Source organism: Larimichthys crocea, chromosome I, assembly GCF_000972845.2.
Source record: "Larimichthys crocea isolate SSNF chromosome I, L_crocea_2.0, whole genome shotgun sequence".
Taxonomy (NCBI): domain Eukaryota; kingdom Metazoa; phylum Chordata; class Actinopteri; family Sciaenidae; genus Larimichthys; species Larimichthys crocea.
The window spans coordinates 19341813-19354318 of record NC_040011.1 but is presented as its reverse complement, the minus strand read 5'-3'; the positions used below and the strand labels follow the sequence as shown (position 1 = coordinate 19354318).

General features: G+C 41.1%; 2 protein-coding genes across 2 annotated transcripts; both read left to right on the top strand.

Moving 5' to 3' along the window:
• The first annotated feature begins 6733 nt into the window (after positions 1–6733).
• On the top strand, positions 6734–10901 carry LOC113744073 (golgin subfamily A member 6-like protein 1). The gene is made up of 4 exons (XM_027272316.1): positions 6734–7051; positions 7404–7664; positions 8016–10357; positions 10667–10901. Exons 1-3 carry the CDS (start codon positions 6860–6862, stop codon positions 10002–10004), a joined length of 2442 nt encoding a protein of 813 aa, XP_027128117.1. The 5' UTR covers positions 6734–6859; the 3' UTR covers positions 10005–10357; positions 10667–10901.
• A 20-nt stretch (positions 10902–10921) lies between these two features.
• Positions 10922–11960, top strand: LOC113744082 (putative surface protein SACOL0050). Its single transcript, XM_027272383.1, has one exon. The coding sequence runs from the start codon at positions 11039–11041 to the stop codon at positions 11882–11884; it is 846 nt and encodes a 281-aa protein (XP_027128184.1). The 5' UTR covers positions 10922–11038; the 3' UTR covers positions 11885–11960.
• Positions 11961–12506: the final 546 nt, after the last annotated feature.

Genomic DNA, 12506 nt, shown 5'->3' with positions numbered 1-12506 from the left:
ACTTTGACCATCGCACCGCATGGTGCTCAGTAGTGCGTAACCATGCATATCTGTGGGGTTTCTCTATTTTGTCCTTATGTGCAGCCCTTTCTATATTTGTTTTAATTTGAATGAAGGAAAGGAACAAGAGAAGAAGTGTTTATCTGTCTCTCTGTTCCACATTTATCAACTAGATTAGAATTAGAAATCCAAAATGAAGGTGTCAAGATATCACAAGAGGTTTGTATATTTGGCTGATCAATTTGCCAACCCAAATTCCAAAGTGAAAAGTGTATTTCTATTGTAGACTACACCAAAAAGACTAAAGAATAAAAGGAGCAGAGATGTAACTAAAATGCCTCCAGATGTGGGGTTGTGGATGGACAATGGGATCACAGTTCAGGCATTACTCCCTCATCGGAGGAGGTCAAGCTTGGTCTTTGGAATTTTTAACTATTCTAATACTGTATACATATGTAAGTAATACCCTTCACGTCAGGAGATGACGCTCTGACGCTGCTGTGGATATACCAGGGAGACTGTGGCTACGTACTAAGCTCACGCGTAGTTAAGAAATAAAGAATCTGTCATGGCCTGACGATAACTGTTGGTCCACAGGTACTGCTAAACCTCTATTTTTATATTTAGTTTGGATTTAGACTTTATGTGTGAACGCTGCAGTGAAGTGCAAGAGAGAGATCGATATGTAAAATGTGAAAGCAAGGTTTTAGTATGCTCCAATTTGATGAGTTGAAGCAGAAATGTATGTGTTATTATGTGAGCGAGTGTAGTTCTGAGTCTAAAATGAACATGAACATAACCTCGGTAGGCAGCTAGCCTTGTGTGTTCCAAAAATCACGCGAGAAAACGACACATGAAGCTGTGCACGACCACAGCTGTTCAGACCGATCAGTTCACTGTGAGGAACGAGTGGCAGCTAGAGCATGAGCTACGGCTGCTTTAATGCTGCTAAAAAAGGTTAGCATAGATGTAGTATTAGTTCTATCAGAAATATTCTTATGTCACTGCAGACTTTTCTGGATGGAAAAGATGTTTCCGCTCTTTGAACTGATGGAAAGAATGTGGACTACATTATATGGTTTGATCACCCATGATAGATGGTGATCGACAGGTGGTTTGTTCAATGACCTGACAGGATTTTCCTGTTCAGTACAGTTCCCAGCTAGATTACGCTTTGCTGCACCTTTTTTTTTCTTTTTTGGTGTGGTAACCAAAAATAATATGTCTTAATTAACCTGAGATATTGGGTCCTGATTAATGACCTAATCATGACAATGGAAACATACTTATTCACATAAACATGCCTGGACTTAAAAACAGCAACAATCCAACAGAACCTGTACTTACTAGTCTAAATGGAGCAGGAATGTGGGGAATAGCAGAGAATGAGTGCATGTCATGATGATTTAGCAGAGGTCCTCATTCACATCCAACACTTTAATGAGAAATCATCATTTAGATAGCTGTAAAGCGCTTTTCTATCAGGCTGTGATCTCAGTAGCATCAGCTTACGAGGAAATGAGTCTGCTGTTAATGACAAGTGGAGCTTTTAAAGAGAAAAAGAATTACAAGAAAAAAAGACGAGTGACAAAAATGCCACTCTCAATCAAAATGGCATTCTTATTAAAATGATGCCTTACATGATGGGGTTTCATTATATTCCCTGCTCATATCACTCATTTTAATTTCACTGCTCCCCTCGGCCCACACACACGCCGCAATTTAGCTGTGTGACTCGGGACACATAAACCACAATTAAAGCCGTTTCTGTGACACTGTGCTACACCTCCAGGATTTAATATACATTTTATGTCATTACTGGGACTCAAACAACTTCATTTTGCAAGGCTGTGTGAAAATACGCAACTCAATTAAAAAGTCGTGTACTGGTACAACTGTTTTCTTGTAAACTGTGGTGACTTATAGATCTTACAGTCCCTGAAGATATTTATAAAGGACTCTGATGATCTATGCGGAGGAATGGATGCAGTAGAGAGAAACTGTTGAAAGTGTCTTGTTACATTTCTCTTGTGTTGGGCTGAATTTAAACATTCATCATGAAATAGACTTTTAGAATCAATTGGTCTACTTGCCTGTGAAACATAAAGTCCCTCTCACTCTATCACTGTGTGGTTAAGGTTTGATACCGTACACTCCATCCTTTCTCCTTATTTTACTTATATTTGGCTCTAACTTTTGGAACTGTTACCCATGAGGCTTTGGTAATAGGAACATAATGTTTCCTTTTTTTAGTCTTAGTCTTAATCTTTATATTTGTTTACAAAATGGCACCATTATAAGGATGCCAAATTAGCTATTAGCAGTTCTTGTTTGGAGCTACAAAAAACCCCGCCAGCCTTTCTCTGCCAGAAAAAAACACTACATGGACACTAGTGATGAACCGGTTGGCTCTGGGTTCATCTGAATCCACATGTACACATAAATCATCCACCTGCCAACCACCAAACACCTGTACTAATTATTTTCTCACCCACATGTTGTTTGACCCCACCTCTACGGGTCCCTGGAGGCTGTATTTCTTTTTAATCTAGCAACATGAGGTTTAAGGTGATTTATTTATTCTGTTATCTTGATGTATGAGTGTTTTTTTTAATGATTTATTTTAATGATTAGAGCAGCACCGGTCCTGGCCACATTTGTGCCCTGGGCGAACACCCCGGTCGTGCGCCCTAGATGCGCCGTGCGCTCTTGTCCTAGATTGCCGCCTGGGATCAGTCTGTTCAAAAATTGTTAATATTTGCACAGTATTTTACTATTGTCTTATAAATGAAAGCAAATTGTCTTATATTCAGCATGGAAGTTGCTTATTCAATACTTAATCCATTAAATAGAACGAGATCAGGATATTTAGTTCACAAGACCAACACCACACCACTGCCACCACCATGATTTACATTTGTTGTAGTGTTTGTAGTATATATGTTCAGGAAGGAGGTTGGACAGAGGTCGCTCACTTTAGTTCGCTACATGAAATCAGTTCCTGATTTTCCTGTTTACATCTCTCACTCGGTTCCACTTTACACAGCGAGTAAGCCTGGTTTGGTTTGAACCACATTCCTCCAATAAATCAAGATAATCCTGCCCCCAGGACTTGATACACCATTGACTTGGGCTACGCTGGAGGGCAAATGGATCCAATTTGACTGGGTGATTCAAAGTGGGCATAATACAGCTGTACATCTGAGGTATTGATATATACATACAGACATATGTGACCAAGATAATGTGACATTTTGACTGATGTGTTGAACAGAAATAGTTTTAAAAATGTAAACATGACATGGTTTTCAGTATGTCGATTCAGTTTCATGTGTATGTCAAGGTAAAAATAAATAAATAAATAAATAATACCAATGTATTCCGTCATCTTGCATACTACATTTAAAGTGATGCATAGCCCTGTATTTGTCAGTATATTTGTCAGTTATACACACTTTACACACACACTCAAATTCTGTGAACATGTCACGGCTTTTTTTTTTTTTTTTTTTTTTGTCTTCACCATCTGGTCACGCTGCATTCTTTGCAGGGTCTCAGCAGAGGTTAATTGTAGAAGATACGAAGAGGCACAAACACACTCGCTGAATCCATGTTACACTGACCCTTGTTAACACATGCCAGTAAAAAGCAGACAAACACACTCACCTCTGCACACACTTTACGTAGCACTTGTTTTCTCTGATTTGCTGTCTGTCTTTCCCTCTCTCTTAAACACACACACACACGCACACACATTTCTTAACCTCCTTGGGTTATGTAACTGTTATCGGGCCACAGTGACCTCTTGCCTCCCTCATTGTCGGGGTCTCAGCAGGGTTAATTGTCTAAGAACTGAACATGTCCGAGTATCACCTCATTTCTGCTGAGACACACTGGATTCCTCTAATACCTGAGGAAAAGAGATTTCCCCTGGCACAGCCATAGACTTTATGTGTGTGCGCGTGTGTGTGTATTTTAGGTAAAATGCAAGTAAAAACTTTAACCTGTGAATTAAGATAAATGCTGATATATTACTGTAAGGCTGCAGCAAGCAATTGCATTAGTTACTGGTTACTAATACTTATTTAGAAGAATTAGTAACATGTCACATATCACACGCCATCTTCAAACTGCTTGTTTTGTCCATGATATACTCAAACTGCATCACACTCTATTTACAGATTATAATATAAGAATGAGAAAATATGAAAATGTTCACATGTGAGAAGCTAGAACCAGGAAATGTTTGACATTTTTACTATAATAAATTACTTGGACTCATGGAATCATCATTCGACCAATGATCCACATCTTTGCAAATTTTTTTTTCTTTAGATTATTTTATTTATTTATTTATTTAAGCTTTATTTGACACTCTAGAGTGACAGGAATGTGGCAAGAAAGAGATGAGGAATGACATGTGGGAAACAGCCACAGATCGGATTCGAACCCGGAGCTTTTGTACATGGGGCGGCTGCTCTCTATCTTTGCTAATTTTTATACTAGCCAGGAGGTGGTAGAGGCAATACAGCCAACATGACGACGGCCAGAGCCAGAGATCATGCTGCACCATCACACTGAACACAGGGGAGCCCCAAGGATGCGTGCTAAGCCCTTTAGCAGCAGCTCTACTTCCCAGAGCCCTGTGTCCACCATGTGCACCCTCTACTGTGGAACCACGAGAGCATCCTGACCAGCTGCATCACCTGTTGGAAGACTGCAGCGCATAGTGAAAGCAGCTGAGAAGATCATTGGTGCTCCACTCCCCTCCCTCCAGGACATCTACAACACACGCCTGGCCCACAAAGGACTCAGCATTGCGGGCGACTCCACCCATCCCAACCACTGCTGTCTGCCCTCTTACACTCCTCGTGGAAGGCAGGAGGCTGAAGATGCAGACTGACAGTTTGAGTTACAGTTTTTCTCCATTGGTTTGGCTCATTTCTTGAAACTGAGATGACATTCTCATAACAACATGGACAAATCCCCAAACTATCTTGCAGTTTCTCACAACAGAATGGCATTTATCATTGCTTTCATCACATTTCCAAATGCTTTGTACATGTGTCAAGCCTTTAGTACATCCTTGCAAATAGCTATGTACAAGTATCCTACAGTTAACACAATCAGCCAACATTTAGTACATTTTTCAAATGAATGTATCTTGCTGATCTATCCCAATTGGTTGGTTTTCAGTGTCATGGTTATTGTCCTCAAAACATGTCAGCACATTTTCATCGTATAAGTCATCATATGCAGAATAGTCTGCTCAATTGTCAAAATAGTGTTAGGAAACTGGAATAGAATACAGTACATATTTTGGAAGATGTTATAGTAAATTTAGGATAATCAGGTTAGGTGAAATAAGTTTTTGACTAACGAAGTTTGGGCCCATACAACACAGATAAACTCCGTTTCCTGGATCAACTGTATCTTGATCTGGTCCCAGAAAATGAGAGGGGTCTCGAAGGGCCCCACCTACCCCAGTTTGTAATTATATGGGACAACGTTAGTTTCCACCGGGGTCCACGCATCCGGGGATGGTTCAACATGCATCCAAGAATGCACAATGTGTTCTTGCCACCATACTCTCCATTCCTCAATCCTATCGAGGAGTTTTTCTCTGCTTGGAGATGGAGAGTGTATGAACACCATGCGGAAAACCAGAGGGCTCTCATGACTGCAATGGACGCTGCCTGTGAGGACATAACAGGGGATCAGTGTAGAGGATGGCTCAGGCATGCACGACGCTTCTTCCCGCGCTGTATCTCAAGAGACAACATCAGATGCGATGTGGATGAGAATCTGTGGCCGAACAGAGCACAGAGAATGGATGGCCAGGAAGATGAGGATGGTGACCAGGAGAGAGAGGGGAGTGACCGTGACTAAACAAAATGTCTTCATTTGTGACTCTTTGTATTTACAGTGCTGATTTGTTGATTTTTTTCTTTTTTGTGGGTTTTTGTATTTTGTGTACACAGTATATTTTCCTTTTTTACGGTTCCCTACCTACTGTAATGTGTACAATTTACGTTAGTTGAGAATAAAAATGAAAATTCCTCGGCAGAATGAGTGCAGTGTGTGTGTGTGGTGTGAAAATGTTATGCCTATAGTTAGAAATATGCCATGACAAAGCGTCTAAGCATTTTGACTTGCAGTACTTACACAATACCAAAGGGACAATGCATTTTGGAGGCACTGACTAGTTATATGAGAAGGGAATGTAGTTTTGACTGAAGGGTAAACTGTTTTGGGAGCTGTACAAACATTGCCAGGTGATCCATGTAGTTGTGCAGTACCATCCAAGTTATTTTGACAGAAGTACTGAATGAATCAAAATGTGCCAAAGCAATTGAGAAGGATCCATGCCATTTTTATGGTACTGACTATTTACATGGGAAAGGGATTTCATTTTGAAGCATGGATGAGTAGTTTTGGGAGACAAATTACATTTTGCTGGTTATCTGAAGTGTTGTGCAGAACTGCAAGTCTGTTTGGCCAAATTGCTTTATAGTTATGAGAATGTCATCTCAGTTTCAAGAAATGAGCCAAACCAATGGAGAAAAAAAACTGTAATTCCACATGTCATTTGTTGCCATGGAGATAAATAAACAATTTGAATTTAATTATTCAGATTTTTTTTATGTTGCCGTGGCAACTTCAAAGGAGAAATTTAGGGGCGGAGCCGGAACTCACAACAAAGGCAACATTCTATGCCTGTTAGACACACCATGTTGGACAGACAGCATATGACAGAGAGCACATCAACTGAGAGTTCAGTGTAGGTCAGTGTAAGTGTATCGAATGCCAAAGGTGCCATCATTTTCTTAAAGATAAGAAAACTGACTAATTGGACACAATGGTGTTACCAGACATATACTCCAAGAATACCCGAGGGACTGCACTGCCAAGAAATAATAAGAACATAAGTAGTCCAGCAGTCGACACATTTCTGGGCGCTCCCAAATTCGACAAGAAAAGACAGGTCAAAAAAGAAAAGAAGACAAAGTTTCAAAAGGACGTCCAGGAGAAGTACATTCCCTTCAGTGAGGTAAGAAATTAGAGGCACACAATGAAATACATAATTTACATAAATCCAATATATACAATATAAACACCTATTTACATTATTGAGATTTCATATCTAAAGTTTAAAGAGTTGATTTAAATATTTTGTTGAAATAAATGTAAATCATTAAAGTTGTACTATTGCTGACTGGTAGACGCCGTTGGCATTAACAGACAGCATGTGTTACATTCACACACACTCAGATTAAGAGTAGGTATAAAAAGCCAGGTTTTATCACAGCTACATTGAAGCCAAAATGTCTCAAATGTGCAGTTGATTTCTTAAAGATGAGCAAATGGGCAAATACTAATCAACATACTTATTCTCCAAACAGCTCCAAGAGTCTGTGAGGTCCAGAAACCTTTTTCTCACTCCAGACGACAGGAGTTCAGAAGTCAGCAAGGAGGACATCCAGTATGATTTTCCGAGAACTACAGACAAGCTTGCGAATCGCAGCTACACTGAAGCCCGATTTCTTAAAAACAGGAAAATTGAGGAAGAAATCAAATATGATGTTCAGGACATTTTAATCGAAGAACCTGAGGAGCAGCACTTCGTGTCCAGCAGAGACAAATACCATCCTTACAGTATGACGGTAAGAAATTAGAGGCACACACATTTATACACACCTGTGTAAGTGTGACCTGATCTAGACTTGTTGATGAGTCAGCTTTAGTGCCTTAGATCTTTGGCGATGGTAAATATTATTGAGTGCATTTAAATGAATCTAGTTATTATTAAACATAAAACTTATTGTTGCACACCTTCACACACTGCACTTGTATTTATCTCTAATTCAAATATTGCAAATGGACAACATTTTGTTGTAATTGTGTGATTTTTCTAAGCAGCTACTATAATAGACCTCAATTTAACAAAGAGAGTATTTTTAAAAAAAATCTAATGTACAAACAAACTAATGATTGTTTTATATTTCACAACAAAGGAATATAAGGAACCTCTTGGACTTCAGGAAGACAGCAACGAGTTGTTAAAATGCCAGGATGCTCTTGAAAAATCCTTGAAGAGAGAAATGGAAGGTATTACTAAAGTTGAGCAGGCCTTGGGGAAAGAAAAGGAAACTGCTGATTCTCTTGAAAAGGTCACGGAGAGAGAAGAAATAACTAAAGCTTCTCTTGAAGAGGCCTTGAAGATGAAAGACAAAACTAAAGCTTCTCTTAAAGAGGCCTTGAAGAGGGAAGAAAAAACTAAAGCTTCTCTTGAAGAGGCCTTGAAGATGAAAGACAAAACTAAAGCTTCTCTTAAAGAGGCCTTAAAGAAAGAACAAAGAGCGAAAACTTCTCTTGACGAGGCCATGAAGAACAAAGAAAGAGCCATCACCTCTCTTGAAGAGGCCTTGGAGAGAGAAGAAAGTCTTAAAACTTCTCTTGAAGAGGCCTTGAAAAGAGAAGAAAGTCTTAAAACTTCTCTCGAGGAGGCCTTGAAAAGAGAAGAAAGTCTTAAAACTTCTCATGAAGAGGTCTTGGAGAAGGAAAGATCTAAAGCCCAACACATAAAGGCTCTGGAGCAAAAAGAAAAACACGCTCTTAAAAAGACTATGAAGAAGATGCAAGCTGAAAACACTGATCTTTGTGTTAAAACGGACTCCATGAAGGCACAAGTGGCTGACCTGAAGAAGTCACAGAAGTCACTCCTGGGGGCACACAAAAAGCAAAAATGCACAATCGCCGATTTGACAGCTGAGCTTGAAGAAAGAAAGAAGCTGATGATTAAACTCCAAAATGATCTGGAGGCATCCGCTCGTCAGCATGAAAAAGAACTGGCAGAGCGTGATGTGGTGAATTGTGCTGAAGTCAAGGCGCTAAACGAACGTGTCGTTAAGGAGCAGGAGAAGAATCTGGAGAAAGACAGTGAAATTCAATCTCTCCACTTCAATATTCAGACTCTTCGAATGAATGTTGATGTCAAAGATAGCATTGTTTCCACACTGCAGGAGAACGTCAGTCAGCAGGCTTCAGACCTCAAAGAAGAGAGAGCAAAAAACTGTGATCTCAAGAGGGACTGTGAGACTGCTGTCTCCCAGTGGAAGAAGGACCAAGAAAAACTGGATCATCTAATTCAGGAAAACAGAAAACAGGCCTCTGCTCTAAACCAGATGCAGCTTCATCAGAAAAAATACCAGGAAGACGGAGAAGCTTGCAGGAGACTTGAGGAGGCCATCCACACGGAGAAGGCTCGGTTTTCGGAGGCATGTGAAAAGATTCAGATGCAAGAGGACAAGCTCGCCGAGAAGACTCTGGCTTTAGAAAAAAGTCTGGCTGCTGAGAAGCTTTTAAGATCTTCTCTCAGAAGTGAAAAGAAGCATTACAAGCAGATGCTTTTACAAAAGCAGGATTCAGCCGATCCTCAAACATTCCTCAGGAACCAGCTGAGGAAAGTATCAGCAAACTCAGAGCATCTCATGTACGACATGGAGACACTGAGAATGGAGAATGCAGACATCAGAGTTAAATTCAATGCTACTGAGACACAATATCGTTCTCTCTCTGAACAATATCAAGAGATGATAACAAACAAAAACAAGACCATCTCTGAGAATCAACATACTATTGCTGTGCTCCAGTGCATGGTACGTAGGCTCAAGGTGCAACTTGAAGACGACGTTAAACTGGAAAGGACAAGAAACTCTGATTTGCAGCAGAGAGTTGATGACATTTCCTCTGCTCTGGAAAAAGAAAGGGCCTCCAAGGTTCAGGAGCAGCTGGTTGAGTCAAACATCAAGTTCAGTCACACCAGCGACACTGAGCTTATGCTTAACCAACAGAGCCTACTACACCTGCAGAAGCAATACACCGAGTTACAGAGACAGCACTGTGACATTACTTCTGACTATCATGAGCTGCTTAGAAGTCACAGCGCTCTCGAACTCAAATATGATAAGATCCACCTACTCTGTAATCTGAGAGAGTCCTGAATTTGCATGCTCTCCTAGTGTCTGTAATGGGGTTCTCTCCGGGTGCTCCGGCTACCCCCACAGATAGAGTAACCACTGAAAAATATTCACGGTTTCTCTTAAAAAAAAAAAAAGAAAAAAAGTGGTGCTTTGAGCAGATGCCTTTCAAAGGCAGGATTCCTTTAGGAACCAGCTAACATCTACATCCTCACAGCGTCAACCTGCAGACACCAAGGATGGAGAATGCAGATATCAGCGCTACTCAACTCAACTCAGCATTTTCTGGTTGCGTCACCAGCTGTGTCACCAGCTGTTCCCGCCCATAAGACTGACAGAAGAAAACAAAGAAAAAAAGGAAGAAAAAGATGTTACGGGTAATTAACATACCAATACATTACATTAATGCTAGACATAAAAACCCTGACCTTAATTTAAAATAGTTAGTTATGGTTTAGTTTGTCATGAATCATCAACACTACATTGTGAAGCCTAGATAGACTGATAAGTGAATCGATAAACAGTTTTGGCAGTATCTATCAAAGCTCTAAAATGAACTAGAATTATCTTGGAATTACTTAACTGGAATTATAACTGTAATGATCTTATTAACAAAAATTATGTAGCAATTGTTTAATTAACCATTTTTCTTCTCCTGTTCTTCCCCTCCTTTTCCCAATCCAAAGGGGTGACACCCTGTAGCACAGCCCACTGTACAGACAAGCTGTCTACCCTCCTTCAGGGCACTTCATCCTTGCAGACGGAGGGTACCACTCTCCCTCATCACTCCCTACAATCGCTGTTACAAGGTGTGGGACCCAAGCGCTTTAATGGCCATCATTCCAGGGCACGCTCTATCATTAAGCGTGCCTTTGGAATGATGAAGACCAGGTTCTGGGCTATCTTCCTTTAAGCGCTGGCACTCAACCCAGTCAGGAGTCCTGAATATGCATGTGTTCCTTGTGTCTGCAATGGGGTTCTCTCCGGGTGCTCCGGCTTCCCCCACGTGAAAAAAAAAAAGATGTAGAGAAGGATTGCTCAGGAACGAGCTGAGTTTGATGTGCCACGTGGATAAGGATAAAGACCAGGATGGACACAAGGATGATGACCAGGATGATGACCAGGATGGAGACAAGGATGATGACCAGGATGGAGACAAGGATGATGACCAGGATGGAGACAAGGATGATGACCAGGATGATGACCAGGATGGAGACAAGGATGATGACCAGGATGGAGACAAGGATGATGACCAGGATGATGACCAGGATGATGACCAGGATGGAGACAAGGATGATGACCAGGATGATGACCAGGATGGAGACAAGGATGATGACCAGGATGGAGACAAGGATGATGACCAGGATGATGACCAGGATGATGACCAGGATGGAGACAAGGATGATGACCAGGATGATGACCAGGATGGAGACAAGGATGATGACCAGGATGGAGACAAGGATGATGACCAGGATGATGACCAGGATGATGACCAGGATGGAGACAAGGATGATGACCAGGATGATGACCAGGATGGAGACAAGGATGATGACCAGGATGGAGACAAGGATGATGACCAGGATGATGACCAGGATGATGACCAGGATGGAGACAAGGATGATGACCAGGATGATGACCAGGATGGAGACAAGGATGATGACCAGGATGGAGACAAGGATGATGACCAGGATGATGACCAGGATGATGACCAGGATGGAGACAAGGATGATGACCAGGATGATGACCAGGATGGAGACAAGGATGATGACCAGGATGGAGACAAGGATGATGACAGGGTTCTTGCACCATTTTATAAGGCAAATTTAATGCTTGTTAAGACCTTCTTAGGCCCTCAACAAATAAAATTTACGACTCAAAGATATACCGTATTTTCACGACCATAAGGCGCACCGTACGAAAAGGCGCAGTCTCAGTTATGTGGGCCATTACTGTATTTAACACACACATAGGGCGCACCGTACGAAAAGGCGCAGTCTACACACACATATGGCGCACCGCCTTACAACAACACACACACAAGCATACAAGTGTGCGTATTTAAAAATAGAGCGGGAGCAAAACTGAGTTTGATTGTGCTTTATTTAAGTCTTTATTACAAAGTACTAACATTTTTTAAGCACATTACCACAGCACACATTAGCACATTACCGGTAATCGTCATTAATCAAACCCATCGAAGTCCTCATCCTCCGTTTCTGAGTTAAACAGCTGCGCTAAGTTAAATATGCCAGTTCCACTTTCTTCGCTGTCAGAGTCACTTTCCGTGCCCCTCGGAAATGATGCCGGCTTTTGCGAAAGCTCGAACAACAGTGCCAGTAGACACGTTAGTCCATGCATCTACAATCCATCCGCAAACTGTGCCGTAACTTGCCGTAACTGTGCCGTAACATTACTTTCCAAATAAGGACAGAATAATAACAGTTCTGCACTTAAAGCAGGACAAACAACACAAATGTTATCGCGACTCTAAGAAAAAACAAACAGAAAAATCCTGTGTACCTGGTG